This window comes from Neomonachus schauinslandi, chromosome 6 (assembly GCF_002201575.2).
Source record: "Neomonachus schauinslandi chromosome 6, ASM220157v2, whole genome shotgun sequence".
NCBI classification, from domain to species: domain Eukaryota; kingdom Metazoa; phylum Chordata; class Mammalia; order Carnivora; family Phocidae; genus Neomonachus; species Neomonachus schauinslandi.
This window is the reverse complement of record NC_058408.1, coordinates 108,071,339-108,091,994: the sequence shown is the minus strand read 5'-3', so window position 1 is coordinate 108,091,994 and position 20,656 is coordinate 108,071,339. Positions and strand designations below refer to the sequence as shown.

General features: G+C 35.6%; 1 protein-coding gene across 1 annotated transcript; it reads right to left on the bottom strand.

Moving 5' to 3' along the window:
• Positions 1–2,297: 2,297 nt before the first annotated feature.
• On the bottom strand, positions 2,298–4,466 carry LOC110589528 (hyaluronan mediated motility receptor-like). The gene is given in 1 exon segment (XM_044916506.1): positions 2,298–4,466. A coding segment is annotated over 1 exon segment (2,169 nt).
• Positions 4,467–20,656: the final 16,190 nt, after the last annotated feature.

Below are 20,656 nucleotides of genomic sequence, written 5' to 3'. Positions count from 1 at the left end.
TGGTACCATCTCCCCAAACAGGATTTAGTTTAATTTTTGCTGTCATTATTTTTCAGAAAATATAAGGCATGTTTCACATAATAAGTTGTTTTTCCTACAAATATATACTTGGTCAATAGACTCATTGGACATTAGATGGGTTGAAATCCAAAAACGAAAGACTTGTGTATGTTACAGCAAATGTCTCTTAGATATTGATTTATTTAAAAGTTCAACTACCAATACATCTCTAATAACATAAGACTTTAATATATGTTTATTATAGTCCAGTTGCCTTAAGACTCCATTCTGCTCCTAAAAATCATTTTGCCCAGCTGTCTATTAAATGAACTTGCATTGCAATCACCAAAAATGGTAGGGTAGAAACCAAAACTACCCACTAGAACAATTACTAATTTGGCAAAAACTGTCAGAATCATCTTCTTTGGAGCTCTGGAATCTAAACAAAAATTTACAACAACCAGAGGTATGTTAAATGAGGTAAGATCCTTTAACATTGGCAAAAAATAGACAAATACATCAATGAAATATAATAAAGAACCTAGAAATTAGCCCACACAATAGTGTCAACTGATCTTTGACAAAGGTGCGAAAGTGATTCAATAGAACATAGATAGTCTTCGCAACTAACAGTGCTGGAACAACTGGATAATCACATGCAAAAAATGATTCTAGTTATAAACATTACACCTTTCACAAAAATTAACTCAAAATGGATCATAGACAAAAATAAAACACAGAATTATAAAACTTCTAGAAGGTGATATAGGAGAAAATTTATGTGACCTTGGATTTTGCAATGTATTTTTAGATACAATACCAAAAGCAAAGCCATAACAAAAAGTTAATAATTTGGACTACACTAAATTTAAATACATATGTTCTGTGAAAGACACTGTTAAAGAATGCAAAGTCAAGCCACAAACTTGGAGAAAATAATTACAAAATACATATCTAATAAAGGACTTATGTCTAAAATACACAAAGAACTCTTGAAACTTAACACTAAGAAAAATGAAAACCCCCAATGAAAAATAGGCAAAAGATCTGAATAGACACCTTACCAAAGAACATATATAGATGGCAAAGAAGCATATCTAAAGATGCTCCACATCATATGGTTAATTGATTTCTGACAAAAATGTCAAGATCATTCAATGGGTAAAACATAGCCTTTTCAATAAATATTTCTAGGACAATTGGATATCTCCATGAGAAAGAAAGAGGTTTGACCCCATGATGATTAATTTTATGTGTCCGCTTGGTTAGGTCATGGTACCCAGTTTTTGGTCAAAGATGTCTAGATATTGCTGTGAAAGTATTCTTAGACATGATTAATATTTGAACCAGTAAACTTTGAGTAAAGAAGATTATTCCCCCATAATGTGAATCAGCCTCATTCATCAGTTGAAGGTCTTAAGAGAAAAGATTGGTGGTCCCTCAAGTAAGAAGGAATTATGCTTCAGTCTATATTCAAGCCTCAACATTTTTTTTAATGATTTAATGTGTGGTTTTATTTCATATTACACAAATATTAATCAAGCAGCCAGTAGTCAGATGCCAAGCACTCTAAGACAAATTCTCTTGAAGATAGTTTCTCAGATTTTTAGTGTATCTAAGACTTGACTGCACAGTTTGTAAAAAAATGCAGATTTTCAGGCTAACCTCCAGATTTTAATTTAGTAGGATTGAGATGGAGTCTAGGACTCTGCAAATTACTGACCAACTCAGTGACCCTGACAGGAGATAAAGAGATCACTATGGAGTTAGGCATACCCTTATTTCTTATTTGAACTGGATAAATGGATGATGGGTACAACAGAATGAACACTATTAGACAGTCCAGGTAGAGGCAAGAACAAGCCAAGGTGTTTTAGCCTAGCTTAAGAGGTTCAGATTAGAAAAGCCCTCTGGTATCAAACTAAAAAACCTATAGATTAGAATCTTAAAACTGTCTAAGGTTTCAGAGTAGGGGAATAATAATCTGAAAAAATTTTAAAGGAATGTTGATTGGATGGGATGAGTTGTAAGTTGGAAAGCCAGTGAGAAGGTGTATAATGAGTTGATAAAGGTAAGCATCAAGGAGGAGGTACAGATAACAGAAAATAAAATGTCAGAAGTCATACTGGTAAAAAATATTGAACTTCCCTTCACATACCTAAGAATAGGAAGTTAATATTAAATACATTACAAATGTTCATTACAAACATAATAATAACAGCAACAATAGCAATAATAATAATTAAAATAGTAAGAATGAAATAATCTTTAACAGGTCTTTCAGATGTTTACTTGCATCATTCTTGAAACTCCATAGGAGCTCAACAGCAGTTTGTATTGCCTTCTTTCAACGGCGTTTTGAGAGCAAAATTTTCTTTGCTTTCATGAAGAAAAGCCTTTGAAGGATCAAAGTGTTTGATACCAAGAACTTTATTCAATTCCTCCTGTAGTTTTGTCTTACTTTGTTTTCTTTTAGCAAGCTGAGAGTGGAGTTTTGACACCTCCGATTTGAGTTGGCTATTTTCATCTTTCAGTTTCACAACATGCTTGATTTTTTGCTTTAGATTTTGATGACCCACTAATTTAGCATACGAATCTCTTAGTTTATTTAGTTGTTCCTGAGCTGCACCATGTTCATTCAACAAAGCCTGTTTCTCTGCTTCAAATGCATCCAGTTGTAGCTGAAAAGGTTTCATTTTATTATATAGTTCTTCATAAAGGAGACGCCACTTATTCATTTCCTCAGTTAACTCTGCCACTGTGTTTTCTTTTCCAGCTTTTCTTGCTTCTTCCTCTTCCAGTTGTTTCTTGAACTCTTCACCTTGTTGCTTGAGTTGGTTCTGCAAGTCAGTTATTGTTTTAAGAGAAGAGACTGTGATTTCTTTAATTTCTGCTTCTTTAAGTGCTGACTTGGTCTGCAGATCTAGAAGCATCCTTACGTATTCTTGATTTGAGGTCTCAGTTGCCAATATCTGATAATGAATGTCCTCTGCACTTTTCTCGCCCTCGGCCACTTTTTCCTGAAGTGATGAGTTCTCCAGCCTAAGATCTTCTATCTCACTAGCTGTTAATGCTTTATAACTTTCAAATTGAGCAGTAACATCTCCAAGGTTTTGCACTATACTATCATACTTCTCCTGTAAAAGCAGGGTGGCCTGACTGTGAGCAGCATTAGTTTTTTCCAGTTCAGCTTCTTTCCCTCTCAGCTTCTCTTCTAGGAGTTTTAGTTCTTCAGCTCAAGATTTTGTTTCCTCTTCCAACTGCCTAACTAGCCTTTCAGCTTGTTCCTCCTTTTGCTGTAATTTATCTAGCTCATCCAGTACTTGCTTTAATTCTTCCTCAAAGAGATTCCTCTCTTTCATCATTTCCTCTTGAAAAGAACATAGCTTCTGTTGAAGACTGGAGGACAATTCCTTCTCTTGTTGCAGAAGTGAATCAGTCTGTAATTCTTTTTGTTGTAGTTTTTCACGTTCCTGTTTTTCAAGAGTAAGTTTCTCCTTTAAGTTTTGCATTTCAGAATTTCGAGTTTCATCCAGTACTCTATCCCTGTTGACAAGGTCTTCTTTTTCTTTTTCGAGCAGCTGACACTTGGCATTCAGGTCTTCTACTTGTTTAGAAAGTAAAACAACATTTTCCTCAAGAGACTGCTTAAGGCTTACAACTTCATGATTCTTTTCTTTCAAATTTTCTTCTAACTGGGCAATATCTAGCTTGTATTTTTCCACTTGATCTGATGCACAACTAATTTCTTCGATGTATTCTAAGAGTTTTTCTGTTTCGGATTTTTCATCAATCTTTTCCTTCTCTATCGAAACAAGTTTCCCCTCAAGTTGTGCTATTTTCCCCTGAGACTCCTCAAGATTCTTCTGAGTGACCTGCAGCTTCACCTCCATGCCTTCCTGTTTAGCCATCATACTCCTCATCTTTGTTTCTCTTTTGTTTCTAAGTTTCATTAACTCAAGGCTTAGAATTCTCATAGTCTTCTGGTTACTATCATCAGAAAACTTTGATTTTAGTAGCTCATTAGTCCTGGTTAACTCAATAAGCTGTTTTTCTAGTGAAGCATTACTTGCAGAGAGAGATGTTTTCTCCCTGACTGTGGCATTTAGCTTGGCCTCCATTTTCTCCAACTCAGCTTCCAGATCCTGGATCTGCTTGTCCTGAGCACCACGTTCCTGCAGAAGAACACGAATCTCTTTTTCTAATATCTTCAAATCTTTATCATTCTTTTGAGATTCCTTCTTTAATCCCAAAGTCTTAACTTTTCTTGCTGAAGCAGGCAGGGTAGTATCTTTGTCAACATTAAGATTTTGTTGAGATTCTTTTTGTTTTTTAAATCTTTGTGATTTCTGAAAGGATACTGGTCCTTTCAATACTCCTGGCATTTTAACATCATAAGCACCTGGAGACAGTGCACAACCGGAAGGGTCATTGAATCGTTTCAGGGGCGCCTTAGGAAAAGACATGTTGACGACCAGCTCCACAAACTGAAGGTCACTATCTCTCCTCCGCACCTTCCTGCCGCTTATTACAGCCTACTCACTCTTCAAGCCTCAACATTTTAACTTCTCTGTTTGCTGGTCTGCCCTGAAGATCTTGAACTTACCAGTGCCCCAAATCTCATGAGCCAATTACTTAGAATAAATTTCTCTCTCTCTCTCTCTCTTTCTTTCTCTCTCTGGAGAACACTGACTAATACAGTTCCCTACCTCCCTACCTCATACCACATAAAATAATTATCTCAAATGGATCAAATACATACAAATGAGAGGTAAAACTATAAAACCATTAGAAGAAAACAGATGAAATCTTAAAATGGTGTTTTTTGTGTAATGTGTATTTTACATAATAATAATAAAAAAAGAGTAGCATTCGGAAGACTCAAACTAAATAGTTCAATTGAAAAACATATTTGAAAATGGGACAACTATACATACTTTTTCCTTTATTCCATCCTGCTTCACGGCATCTCTCCCCTGCCATCCATAGGTTGGAGTGCTCTGTCAAAGGCGTATCTATTTTAGTGATCTCTGCCACAGTTTTCTCCCTTCCTTTCAAATGCCTGGCATGGATATAGAATGACAGAAACACATTATTCAACATTCAACTACTGGAAATGTCTACCTGAGTTTCACCACTGATTTAAACAGCTCAGAGTTTGTCTCTGACAATAATCATATCAAATGGTTCTTTCAGGAAAATATTCTATCTTTTGGGGTATGGAACATAGAAAAGAATGTAAATATACAGGGCTAAAATTACAAAACTTAGGCCTGAAAAATGTAGAAACATATGAGGCAGGAGGAACCAAGATCCGCAAAGTGCAAAGAATGCTATTCAGTGGTGTTTGCATTTGAGAGACTTACTGGCAGTAATATGGAAAAATGGAGAAAAATTAAAAGGGTATCACAGTGAGAGAGGAGGCTAGAGGGATTTAGGAAGGGGATCTCTATTGTATGGAGACTTTAAAGTCTTTTCTAATCCTATATAAGTATTATAATATTATGTATTTATATTACATATAACTATATTAATTATTTGATTGATATCAGTGTATTTATATAATTTAAAGTATATTACATTGTCTGATAGTGGGGGAGAAAAAGGATGGTTAGAGCATTATTGAAAGATGAATCAGAAATAGGTACATGTAACAGTTATCACTTATTTATATATATCTATCTATATCTATATCTGTATCTACTTCATGTATTTGCTTATTTGTTAATTTTTCTGTCTCCATTTGTTATCTGTCTCCTCTACTAGAGTATATGTTTCATGAATTTGATGCCTTTGTTTGTCTTATTGAAGGTTGGATTCCCATGTTAGGTGTGAGTTACGTGCTCAATAAGCATATAATGAATGAAATAAAGAAAGAATTGATGAATATGCACAGTTGATGGAATAAATGATTTTATGTTAATCAGTAATTTTCAAATTACTTCCTGTTATTAAGTAGTTTGAAATATCAGGAAACCTTCTAAAGAAATTAGAAAACCAAGAGACAATTAGGTTCTTGCTGGAGACACTAGCCAACATTTCTGTGGATAAAGACCGAGAAAATATCATGTTCAAATAATTATGGCATGACATGCACATTCCTCAAATGTAAGATTTAGAAAAGGAAGGTATCTTTTTTGGTATCCCAAAACAATAATCTTCTGAAAACTTAATGGTAAAAATGGGGATTACTATGGATCAGGGTGTAAGAGCTGGGCTGCAAGACAATCCTTGAGATATGCAAATAAATATGAGACCAGTGAAAAAGAATTTAATGCTATCCAAAGTATTAAGAGAACAGAAATGAGCTATACAAATATCTCAGGAGTAAAACACGTACAAGGCAAGTAGGCATGAAATTAATAATTATTTTTAAATGCTAACATATTGAATTCATTTTAAAACCTGGCTTTAATAAGAAAAATAGGCAAGAGCATTTTGCACAATTAGATAGTAATGGAGAATTTATAAAATATCTACTAATAAAATGTAGCAAAGTGAATGTTTTTTTAAATGAGCATTAAAAACCATTAGGTTTAGATAAAGTTATTCTAATATGATGAGGAAATTATCTAATTTGACAAAAAGAATTTATTTTGAAATGGCAAAATAAGGTAGAACAAGGAATGCAATTAGGAAAAGTACAGGCAGTTTAGTTCTTTCAACAAATATATTAGGCTATTCTGCAAATTATTTCTATTCACATTACTAGAATAAAGATTTTAAAATAAACTGACATATTAAAGTGGCAAAAAAATATTGATCACCATACAGTGACTAGAATTTATGAGTTACATTTCTAAGAGATCAATTGTCCTGTCCCACTAATCAGGTCCTGTTACTCCTGTTTCAGTCCTCTTTCTATGGTACTGTATACAACTTCCATTTATCAATTGATAGTGCCCTCCCATGTCATGGAGATGCTTCTAGGATGTTCTGGCTTTATAAGTAAGAACATACTCCGTCTTCACAGCAGCCATGTAAATTGTTTTATTTTTTTAAAAAAAGTCTTCTGTTCAAAACCTTATGAAAATTCCTCTAAATAAAATTTTAACTCCCAATTATGACTTATTTCAATCTACCTTTCCAGTATCATCTAATATTATCCCTTCTTTATCCTTCCCCCGCAACACACACCCCCAACAAAATTCAATCAGTTTTGGCATCTTCTTGCTGTTCTTGAAGAATACTAGTCATGTTCCTTAGAATGCTCAAGGTTGCTACTCCTTCTGCTTGATGTACCCTTCTCTCAGATATTTTCAATGGCCATTCAATTCAGTTACATCCCTGATCAAAAGTCATTTCTTCAGAGAGACTTTCTCTGGCCAAACCATCCAAAACAGCACACTAACCTACTGTGCTTTATTTTTTTTTTTTTGTAACAATTGTCACTGTATCTATATCTACTTCATTTTTTGTTTGTTAATTTTTTCTGTCTCCATTTATTTGTCTCTTCTACTAGAGTATATGTTTCATGAAGTTGATGTCTTTGTTTGTCTTGTTTAAGGTTGGATTCCCATGTTTGGTGTGAGGTATATGCTCAATAAGTATACATTGAATGAAATAAATAAAGATTTGATGAAGATGCACAGTTGAAGGCCCCCGTTGGTGTGGTTCAAAGAATGATAAAAGCCTCTATAAGAAAAAGCACCCTCCCACACACACCCTGATATCGTAGACATTTCACTTCTAGTGTCATCCTTGCATCCAAGATACAAAAATACCATATTTATGCTTTTTCTTATGCTTTATGCCTCTATAATATTTTCTTTTCACACTGTGATGGAGGCTTTTATGGAAAGGATCAGAAGGGAGGGTATAAATGGCCTGGCTATTAGGTTTGAGGGGGAAAGCACATAGCAATTGTGAATGGTAGAAAGGAAGAAGAAATATGGAAGCAGTGACTTCTAAAAAGTGATGTCATTAACCACTTCCAGACGATGAGTTTCTTAATATTGACTGGATTCAGGGAAAGTGAAGCATGGAAAACTCTTTGAATAATGGCTTTGAATTGAAACTTCAAGTCCAAGAGGTGGAAATGTCCATGATGAATATGAGACATAATAAAGGCCAGCTGGAGGTACAAACTTTATTCATAGCTAGACTTACACCTCAAACCTGTTTTGCTCTTTCTGTTGTGTTGAGGTGGACCAAATATAATCATCTTGGACACTTTCATCTCTTGGGCCCGAAGTCTCAACTAAAAGCCATTACCCAAGGAGTTGTCCATGCTTTACTTTCCCTGAACCATATTGTGCCCCTTAGTTCTTCATCCTGAAGTATACCTTCAAAGAACAAGACCATCTCAATTTAGAGAAGAAAAGACTGCACCCCATAGTTTTACTGAGTGTACTTAGGCTATTCTCACTAAAAACTATATTCCAAAGATTTCCAATAACAAATTAATGAAAACCTTGAAAGAGAAAGATTGGCAGATATAAAGAAGACTGGTAGAAATCACTACAAATGCGTAAAATTAATTTTAAATAATTTATGTTGATTTGCCTTTCCTGATCATTTACAATGTTAGACATCTTTTTTGCTTATTTGCCATTTAAGTATCTTCTTTGGTGCAGTGTCTATTGATGTCTTTTCACCAATTCTTGAGTAGAATTCTTGTTTGCTTATGGCTGAGTTTTGAGAATTTTTAAAACATATTCCAGATACCAGTACTTTACCAGATATATGGTTTGCAAATTTTTTTTTCACATTCCACATCTATTTTTGCTTCTTCATAACAGGGTCTTTCACAGAGAAACAGTTTTAATTTTGACGAAGTCTATTTGCCAGTTTCTCTTTTATGGATTGTACTTTTGGTTTCATGTATATGGATGCTTTGCCTAGCCCTAGATCCTGAGCTTTTTCTTTTATGTTTATTTCTAACAATTTTATAGTTTTCATGTTTTACATTTAATTTTAGTGTCTGTCAGTAATTTGGGGAAGTTTCTGGCTATTCTTACTTCATATGTTTCTCTTATTCTGCTCTCTCTTTTCCTTCTGATATTCCAGTTAGGTATATGTTACACTTTTCATATTGTTCCAGTCTTAGGATGTTTAGTTTTTTTTCATTCATTTTTTTCTTTTTGCAGTTCAGTTTGGAAAATGTTTATTATGAGTCAAGCTCAATGATTTTTTTTCCCTCAGCTATGTCAAGTTTACTGAAGAACCCATCAAAAGCTTTCTTCATTTCTATTACACTGTGTGTGACTTCTAGGATTTCTTTTTAAATCTTTCCCCAAATTTTCACATCTCTGCTTACATTACCACTCTCTCCTTGCATACTGTCTACTTTTCCCATTGAAATCTTTAACAAAAAATCATAGTTATTTTAATTCACCCATCTGATAAGGTCAATATCTGTTTCATGTTGAATCTGATTTTGATGATTGCTTTGCCTCTGCAGACTGATTTTTCTTGCCTCTAGACGTATCTTATGTTGTTGTTTTTTTTTTTCTGAAATTCAAACATAATGGATCAGATATTAAGAACTGAGATATATAGGCATACAGTATAAATATTTGTGTTAATCTGAACAGGCTGTGTTTAGTGTGGATAGTAGAAGTCAAACGATTCAAATTCCTCTAGCTTTAGGGTTTTTTTGGGGGTGGGGAATCTCCTCTTAGCCTTGGACTTTCTTAAATACCTACCATTAAAAAGAAATAGTATCTTGCAACTCTTTTAACCATAATCCACTGGTATTATATTGGAGTCGTCTCGGTGGTAGTAAGGTGTGGGGGTATGGGGAACATTCTGTGATATTTCTATTAAATATCAGTCTTTTTATTGGTCTGTGTCTCCAGTGACTTTCACTCACATGTCTCCAATGGTATATCTTCTTCTCCACCCCCCTAATTATTTCCCTATATTCCCCCAAATCTATTTTCTTGAATCTTTGACCTCTGATGACTATGATATTTTTCTCCCCTAGATGAGGAAAGAAGGCTGGAAGAGTCACAAGGAAAAGGATATCATTTTTCCAGCTGGAATAAGGCTCTGAAAAAAAAGCATGGAGTTTAGGCCATTTTTTCAAAGACGATTCTGAATATATTTCACAATGATTATGCTTCCATCCCCCTGCCAAAGATACCAGAACAGTTTTCCCAGATCTTCACCATGAACGCCTGGCAGAGTACCAGAAGGTACAGGCAACAAAAGTGTAGGAGCCTGCCTATGACTGCAGCCCCCTGGAGTTGCTCACTCTCAATTTATCAAAATTATCATTTGCATTCCTACCAGTTAATGGCTCCATTAGCATCTGCTCTAGGTAAGCAGATCTCAACTATGTCTCTCTGGATGAGTTTGTCTTTCCATATTTCAGATTGGCCGTTAGCCCTGTGACCTCAATTCTCTGACAGGCCCAGGAAAAGTTGATTTTCAGTTTGTCAAGCTTTTCCTTGTTGTAAAGACGGGGGTGATAATGACTATGCCCTTTATATGTGGGTGTTGAAACTGGAAGTCTATTCTCATTGCTTTAAAAAAAAATAATGTCTAAACTTGTATGTGATTAGTAATATTAGTGCAGAATATTTAAAGAATATGTAAAGATTGGGCGCCTGGGTGGCTCAGTTGGTTAAGCGACTGCCTTCGGCTCAGGTCATGATCCTGGAGTCCCGGGATCGAGTCCCGCATCGGGCTCCCTGCTCGGCGGGGAGTCTGCTTCTCCCTCTGACCCTCCTCCCTCTCATGCTCTCTGTCTCTCATTCTCTCTGTCTCAAATAAATAAATAAAATCTTTAGGAAAAAAAAAAAAGAATATGTAAAGATTACAATGATGAATTGGCCATCCATAATCACAATGTGATATTTCTAGATAGTCTCTCAGTAAATGAAAGACAAAAAATGACATCTCTAAGTATACAACAGATTTAAAAACACAAATAATATAATTTTTCTAAGAAACACAGACATAACCCTATGTTTGACCCAAAACAATACATTACAGCTGACCCTTAAACACCACAGATTTAAACTGTGCAGGTCCACTTATATATGGATTTTTTAAAATAAACATAGTATAGTACTATAAATGCATTTTCTCTTCCTTATGATTTTCTTATTAATATTTTCTTTTCTCTATCTTACTTGACTGTAAGAATATAGTATAAAATACATTTAATATACAAAATGTGTTATTATACAAAATATGTTAATTGACTTTACATTATCAGTAAGGCTTCTGGTCAACAGTAGGCTATTAGTAGTTTAGTTTTTGGAGAGTCAATTATAAATGAATTTTCAACTGCACTAGGGGGTCAGTGCCCCTCACCCTCATATTAGGATGATAACCATTTTAACAGGAGGGAGATGACATCTTATTGTGGTTTGGATTTGCATCTCCTTGATGATTAGTGAGGTTGAGAACATTTTCATGTACCTGTTGGTCATCTGTGTGTCTTCTTTGGAAAAATGTCTATTTAGTTCCTCTGCCTACTTTTTAATTTGGTGGTGTTAGAAGATGGAAGAAGGACAGCAAAATACCCTCTACACTGAGAAGTCACTTTGAGACTGAAAAAAAAAGCAAGCTACTCCATACCATTTACACAGAGTTTTATTCAAGATAACTTACTGACATGGGAGATCAAGCAGAAGACTATCCATGGCAGCTATATAGTTACTCTCCACAAAGTCTGGACTTTAATCCACAGATTTTATAGAGTGAGGGGATCATTGTGGTGAGGTCAAAGAGTAGCTATCTAAAGTGGCACCATCTGTGTGCCAGAGGGAAGCTCAGAACAAACCATCCTGCCTCCTGGTGAGGGCTTACATTAACCTTCAAGGGCCCCTCAACACATAGCCTTAAGGGATGTCATTGCACAGACAAAACAAAATTGAAGGCCAAAGATGTAGTCAGTATTGTCAGCATTCCTACAAGTGGGTTGTATGCTTGCTGTTGACTTGAATGAGTACTTTATATACTTTGGATATTGCCATTTATCAGATACATAATTTGAAAATATTTTCTAGCATTCTGTAAGTTGCCTTTTCATTTCATTGATTGTTTCTTTTGCTATGCAAAAGCTATTGAGTTGATACAGTCCTATTGTTTTTGTTTTTTGTTTTTACTTTTGTTGCCTATGCTTTTGGTATCATATCCAGAAAGTTGTTGCCAAGATGAATGTCAAGGAGCTTTCCCCCTAGGTTTTCTTCCAGAAGTTTGAAGGCTTCAGGTCTTATGTGTAAGTATTTAATCTATTTCAAGTTAATTTTTGTGTGTTGTAAGATAGGTGGTCCACTTTAGTTTTCTGCACGTGGTTATCCAGTTTTCCCAAAACTATCTATTGAAGAGACTACCCTTTCCCCACTGAGTATCCTTGACTCCCTTGTCAAATATTAGTTGACCATATATGTGAGGGTTTACTTCTGAGTGGCAAATTCTGTTTCGTTGGTCTGTGTGTCTATGTTTTATGTCAGTGCTGTACTGTTTTGCTTATTATAGCTTTTTACTATAGTTTGAAATGAGGAAGTGTCATGTCTCCAGCTGTGTTCTTTTTTCTCAGGATTGCGTTGGCTATTATGAATAATACTGCTATGAACATTTGTGTACAAGTTTTTGGTGCACATGTTTTCATTTCTCAGGCTTTTTGTTTCAGTGTGTTGCTAAAATTTCATAAGTGGACTCTAAAACTCTCCCAGAGCTGTTTTTGTTGATGGATAGCTGTTTAATCATTGATCTTGGTGGGGGACATGGAGCTTGTGTTCTCTTATGTTGCCACTTTGGTCTTCTCCCATCCTCAAATCTTGTGAGTCTCTCTTTGTCAAACTCCACTCTTCGACCTCTGCTACTCCTGTGTTCTTGCCTGAAAGGTGCTCAAGTAAAATATATAACCATGGTGAGTGGACTCTAAATTCACGAGGAGGGTCCTTAATATCGCTGGGGAATTTGATCATAACTTCTTAGTTGATTCAGTAACAATATTCAACTATTTTGTACTTTTTTCTTTCTCCTCAATTTCCATATCTCTCTGGCATAGTCACTTGTAGCTAAAGAACATGCCTTCTGTTAGGAAAATGTAAACAATCAGAAGATAATTTTCACAGGCACCCAAGACCACATCCACCCATCAGCATATGTACCCATATATTTATAATTCCTTCTTGTTTCTCATGTCCAATGAAATACTTGTACTCTAATTTTATTCTCTCTTTTCTCCAAGAATTTTGAGACTATCTCCTACAAAAATCAGCTTTCCCACACTATTGAATCATTGACTCTGGTATTCACATCAGCTGATGCATGATACTAAATATAATGCTTTTAAAATGCACTCTCCTGATGCCTTAACAAGAAATTTCTTTCCTAAATATAAAGCAAACAAAAATGTGACATTATAGTTTGATCAATAGTTGGTGAGAAGGAAATTTTGAAAGTATTATTTAAAGGGATAGTAAAATTCCTACATAGTGAAAGGAAATTGAACTACACAGACACTATTTAAGGCTGTTGCCTTAATACGATCCTATTTTTATCCACCAGTTCAATGTTGCCTCAGAACATGTATTACAATAATAATAGAAAACAAACTGTATTTTTATTATGGGTATAAGTCCAATTAGAAAACCCAAAACACTGCTTCCCAAATAACAAGAAACTTACCATTTCTACTAATATTTCCCCAAGAGTTCACCATCTAATTCAACTTTTTTTCTTCTTTAATTAAATTTTCTTTTCTTCCATTGTCTAAGGATTTCTAATCTCAACAATAGTTAGTGGCTAAAGTCTTTCCTTAGACATAGTATAACAGAAAGAATAGAGAAATCCAAAACTACTAGGTTAGAGTTCAAATATTTACAATTTTTAATGCCAGTAAATAAATATCTGTTCAATTCCTACATGAAACAAAGCCCCAATTGATTAGATTTTCTTGGCAAGTCCATTCCTTTGTGTATCATTTAATCCGTATCCAGTATTAATCACTAATAGATAACTGTATCTATAAGGAATACAACTTTCTCCTATGAGCAGCAATCACCATTCAGAGATTTTTAAGGATTTAAAAAAATTGGTATAACAAATCCTATTAAAAGGTAAGAATTAATCAGTTTCCTTTATAATTCCCTTATGCAAATTATAAAGCTTTTTTTTTTCTTTCCAGCTTAATGGGTACTGACCATTAGAATTCCAAATATATGACACTTATTTAAATATAACTTATTGTTAGACAGGATATCTAGCAAACCACAGTGGGGAATTGAATAGATAAAAAATGAAATCTAAGAGAAGAGAATATCTGGCATCAAAAATGGCTCAGTAGGATACAAATAAGTAAAACATGGGGATGAAATGAATTGGAACTGAATCTATTTGCATTAGGGATTGAACATGATGTGCTCAGTAGGAAAGTTTGAAACACTTCACTGAACAATAGAAAAATAAGTTGAATATTTAGCAATGTTTCAGTATTTCCCAAATGAGCTTTTGCTGTACATCCCATTTCAGCCATTTTCTTTCCGAAAGTGATGATTCTTAATATATCTTTTTTTAAAAAATTATGTTTTGCCCTTAAATGCAGTCAAAAGTTTCAGTACAAATAAAATTTGTCTAGGAGCAGTCACTTTCTTTTGATGGTTTGTAAGGATTTTGGGTTGATGTGGTATTGCTGGTTTTGACCTAGTTTTAGCTTCTCCTGCTCTTATAACATCTATTTTCTTCAAGGTGCTTTCAAATGAGGGATTTGTAATGTGGAACAAGTTCATGATCCTTGAAGAAGACCTGTGTCCTGCAACTTATTGAACTTAATTAACTGCACGATAAGAAAGCACTGCTTTTCATCATTTGTTTGTATGTCTTTTTGTTTCAGCCAATAGTCTGTATACATTTCCATCTGTATTAGTTTGCAAGGCTGCCCTAACAAAATACCACAGACAGGGTGGCTTACACAACAGAAATGTATTTCCTCACAAGTCCAAGATCAAGTTGTAGGCAGTGTTGGTTTCTCCTGAGGCCTGTCTTCTTGCCTTGCAGATGTCCTCCTCACTATGTCCTCACATAGCTTTTTCTCTCTGGGTATGCATCCCTGGTGCCTCTTTTTGTGCATCCAAATATCATTTTCTTATAAAGATACCAGTCAGATTGGATTAGGTCACTCATAAGACCTCATTTACCCTTAATTACCTCTTTAAAGGCCCATCTCCAAAAACAGTCACTTTCTGAGGTATTGGGGTTAAGGTTCTAAAATATGAATTGTGGGAGGACACAATTTAGCCCATAACATCCTCTAGAATGAATCCATCACACCATGTAAATTTTCAAATGAGAGTATACAGAAATTATCCTCAAAAGTAATTGAGACCACTATTTACATTATTTGATAAGTTTCTGCATGAGACCCAGTATAAGTGGATTCCAGTACTTTATGGTTATGACTACATACTCAAAATTTGACATTAAAAAATCAGAAATAGGGTGCCTGGGTGGCTCAGTTGGTTAAGCGACTGCCTTCAGCTCAGGTCATGATCCTGGAGTCCCGGGATTGAGTCCCGCATCGGGCTCCCTGCTCGGCGGGGAGTCTGCTTCTCCCTCCGACCCTCCCCCCTCTCGTGTGCTTTCTCTCTCTCATTCTCTCTCTCAAATAAATAAATAAAATCTTTAAAAAAAATCAGAAATAGTTTCTTGGCAAATTTTATCTCTTATAAAGGCATAATAATATATTATCAGTGCAGATAAAGAACCCTAATGAACCCTGCCTTTTCAATGAACAATCTACACTGAATTTTGTTGACTGAATAAATGAGTGAATGAAAAAGGGACTTAAGGGTGTGCCACTGAGAGATTTTGGTTATTTAAAAATGCTGATGCCTTTCCATAATATGCGTAAGAGAATGAAATAAAATACTTTATGAAGTGATTATAATGCGGTTGCAGATTATTTTGGATTTATTTTACATAAGCAGAGAAATAAACATTAAACTGACCATGGCATAAAAAAAAGGCTGCTAGGATTTAGCCTTCCATACAAATCTCATCTCCTGCCATGATCCTCACTTTGCTGTTCTGAAAATTCAATACATGGCTGCAGGCAATCTGCTTTCTTCACAGCCCAGGGTTCATCTCATCCAGTTAGGTGCTTATGTTGCCTTTCTTTTCTATCTCAGCTCTGTTCAAGCAAGATCACTAGTTGGAAGTATTTCCATATTTTAGACCCCCAGGTAGAATTAAACATTCCATCCCTGTGCCTCCACTGTATTTGGTGTGAACTTTCGTATATAAGTATGAATATATACCATGCAACCGATGTAGGGAATATGTTGAAATTTTATATACAGAAACACGTGTAATTCTCATTCCATAGTCTCGTCTAACCCTTTTATTTGTGATAAAACCTGGGCCCTAAAATCAAATTCAGAAAATACCAAAAATTAGCTAGTTTGAAGAACTTCACCAATAATGGTAAACAAAGAGGCCACAGTCTAAGCGCAGAGACCCTCTCAAAGACGCAGCTCTTGGTCCTGCGTAAAAGGTGAGTTGTATTGTACATAAGTCCATACAATGTTCTTCAAATGAATTTAAATAATATCATACAATAAGCAATAACAGGGTTTCTACTTAATTAATCTTTACTCCTATCCTTATATTTTCTTGAAAGTATAATGTAAAATATGTGTTGCAATAAACAACAGAAAAAAGATATAAAGGAAAAATAAATGCTCATAATTTCTCCATTTCCTCCAGCCTCTCTTCCCCTTGATATGAATATGCATTCATGTCTGCGTCTATGTTCATGCTAACATATAAACTCCACAAAGTAATTTTTTTTATTAGATCATAGTCTAACCATGACACAGCAACTTACCTTTCTCATGTCTCTTCCTCCAGGTCAGTTGGTAGAAGCAGTGATAGTCATTGGAGTTTTTCATGAATATTCCAGCTCTCTCTCCTCTAGCTTATTCAACTTCTTCACTTACTGAAAGATAAGCATGACCATAAGATTTACTGTGACCAATAAAATATGAACAAATCAGATTTATATGTTACCATTCCAAAGACGCTTTACAAACAGTGGCTACTTCACCACGTTCTCTCTTTCTAGAAAAGAGTAAACATTTGAGATGGTAACTGGTACCCCAGGTGCCTCTGATGACAGATGGACATACGGGGAGCGTTGTTGATTTTAAGACAATGGGATTTGGGAATTGTTACTGCAGTTGAACCTTACTATTCTGAACCGTACAGGAATGTAAACTCTTTATTTTTTAAATTGCACCATATGAATTTATAACAATATAGTCACTCACTTTCCAGTTGATAAATATTGGATGATTCTTTAACCAATCAGCTTAGACATATATTACCAAAACTGGCGGGGGTTTTTTTGTGTAGGACAATTTCTCTAAGTAAGATTTCAGAGTCACATGGAATGGTTGAAGTGTTCACATTGCTGGGAGCAAAGCTAAGTAGGAATTTGAATAAATGATTGGCAGTACATGAAGAGAGGCATGAGAAATTATAATAATCACAAAAACCAATATACTAACATATATGAAAAATTACAATACAAAAACCAATATGGTAATATATGTGAAAAATTATTGTCGATAATTCATTGTTCTAAGTACTTTACATGTTTAATAATTTCATTTTATGAGGCACATGCCAGTGCATTCCCATTTTACAGGTGACTTAACTAAAGAAAAAATAAATTAATTCATATGCCCAAGGTCACGTGGCTAGTAAATGGTGGAGCTAGTAATTGGGGACAGCTAGTCATCTAAGCTGATATCTGCTCTTTTATGGATTCATAGAACTAGACACACACACGAACATAGAACTAGACACAAACACAAACATACACACACACATTTTTCTTGAGGAAAATATTTCTCAGAACTGATAAAATTAAAATAAAAACTTACAAATAACTACCACTACCTCTGTGAGTCAACCCTACTTTCTCACTGTCCCCACCCAAAATCCCGTCTCCATTATGATTTACAAAATGAAATAATTTCCCCGAGATGTTAAAATATGAATATGCTGAAGGGCCACTCCTAGTGATTTGCATTAAATACAAATGTAGAGAATGCATAGAAAATATATAGAATTGAATGAAATCTTGCCATTTGCAACGACGTGGATGGAACTGGAGGGTGTTATGTTGAGCGAAATAAGCCAATCAGAGAAAGACATGTATCATATGACCTCACTGATAGGAGGAATTCTTAATCTCAGGAAACAAACTGAGGGTTGCTGGAGTGGGGGTGGGTGGGAGGGATGGGGTGGCTGGGTGATAGACCCTGGGGAGGGCATGTGCTCTGGTAAGCGCTGTGAATTGTGCAAGACTGTTGAATCTCAGATCTGTACCTCTGAAACAAATAATGCAATATACGTTAAGAAAAAAAAAGAAGAAGATAGCAGGAGGGGAAGAATGAAGGCGGGGAAATCGGAGGGGTAGACGAACCATGAGGGACGATGGACTCTGAAAAACAAAGTGAGGGTTCTAGAGGGGAGGGGGGTGGGAGGATGGGTTAGCCTGGTGGTGGGTATTGAGGAGGGCACATTCTGCATGGAGCACTGGGTGTTACACGCAAACAATGAATCATGGAACACTACATCAAAAACTAATGATATAATGTATGGTGATTAACATAACATAATAATAAAAAAAGAAAATATATAGAATATAAATGCATAGAAACTGAATGATTTTCATGAGAGTCCATATCCAGAAAATAGTCATGATTACTACTAGTTAGTGTATTGTTTTATTTTTTCTGTAGGAAGCATTTAATACTTCAGTTCCTCACAAATAATGTCTCCACTCACTTTGTATTTGTACTGACTACACAAATCAACATTTTCATATTTTTTTCTATCTGTATACTTGGCTGAGGCCATGGCAGATGATTTCATAATGCTAAAAATTTGAGTTTTAAATTTCATTTTACTATATCCTGTTATGTTTCAAGATTTTGCATTTTCTTCTCAAGGTCCTACTTGTTTACTGGAGTGCTTATTGTCTCTTTGATCTCCAGTGAATTCAGAAGTTGTTTGCCTACATGTCACTGACTGGGTTAAGGTTGTTTAACTGCATTAACATTATCAAATTTGGCATCTTGTGTATAAATGAAGTTTGCAAAGATATGGTAAATAAATGATGCCAGTTACCCAAGCAAATAACTATTAAATTTTTTTTGGCTTTTTACGTTTTTATTTTAATCTCAGTTAGTTAGCATACAGTGTAATATTAGTTTCAGGTGCACAATGTAGTGATTCAACACTTCCATACATCACCCAGTGCTTATCACAACTTCACTCCTTAATCTCCATCACCTATTTCCCTATTTCACCCAGCCCCCACCCACCTCCCCTCTGGTAACCATCAGTTTGTTCTCTATAATTAATAATCTGTTTCTTGGTTTGTTTCTCTCTCTCTTTCCCCCCTTTGCTCATGGTATTTGTCTTTAATTTATTTCACTTAGCATGATACACTCTAGCTCCATCCATGTGGTTGCAAATGGCAAGATTTCATACTTTTGGGTGGCTGAGTAACTGATGAATTCTTTTTGATGGTTGAGTAACTGATGAATGGATAAAAATATATCCATATATATACAACTCCACTGTATGTATATATATACATACAGTGGAATATTACTCAGCCACCAAGGTGGTGATGTTTCTAATTATCATTTGGTCTCTTATCTTTCCCTGACCATTTTACCCTTTAGATGTATACTGGATTAATACTTGGTGGTTCTTCTAGGCCTGTCATTGGTGACAGTCTCTCAATCAAGGGCACCCCAGTGGATCAAGTGGTTTTTTTACCACTTTTCCCATGTGATGAGATTTTGAGCTTCTGATCTCTATGGGTGTTTATGCTCTGATAGTCTTTTGGGCCCAGGGATAGAGAGTGCCAGGGCAAGGTAAGCAACAACATAAAAATCACTGGCCCCAATAACACTATTTTTAAAAAGATTTATTTATTTATTTATTTTTACGGGGAGGAGGGGCAGACAGAGTTTTAAGCAGACTCTGCACTGAGCACAGAGCCGGATGCAGGGCTTGATCACATGACCCTGAAATCATGACCTGAGCTGAAACCAAGAATCAGACAGTTAACACACCCCCCAGGTGCCCCTCAATAACACTATTTTTTTTGTGGTGCCATATCAAATCCCCAGACTAGCTCCATGTACCACTTGGGGCTTGCAGGCAATCTGTGGTCAGTCTCTTGCTGCCACACTATCTCAGGCAATAAAAAACTAGAATTTCACATGGTGATGCTGGGCTACTTGCTAGTGCCTCCTCCCCCCACCCCCCACCACAGTTGGCTGATTAGTTCCATCCTATGGCCATCAGGGAGGTATCCCCCTCTGCAACTTTTGGAGGAGACTTCACAGCATGAGGTAACCCTCGCTCTTCAGATGCTTTGTTACCAGTGACTACGTGATGTTGTGGATATGTGCTTAGGTGGTGGAAACTAGGTAAGGATTCAGATTATGAATTCCACAACTTAGGATTGGAAGTAATGGCAAAGTGGAAGCAACCAGTACACAGTGGCAGTGGTCAAAGTACAAGCTGACCAGTGACAGTGGTGCCTTCCCAGCCTGCCTCTGCCTTTGGGGAAATCCATTTAGTGGGCCAAGAGCATCAAATGGCATCTCTTTCATCTGGAACCAGAGCTCCCTACTCATTGTGCCAGTTATTGTAATCATATCAC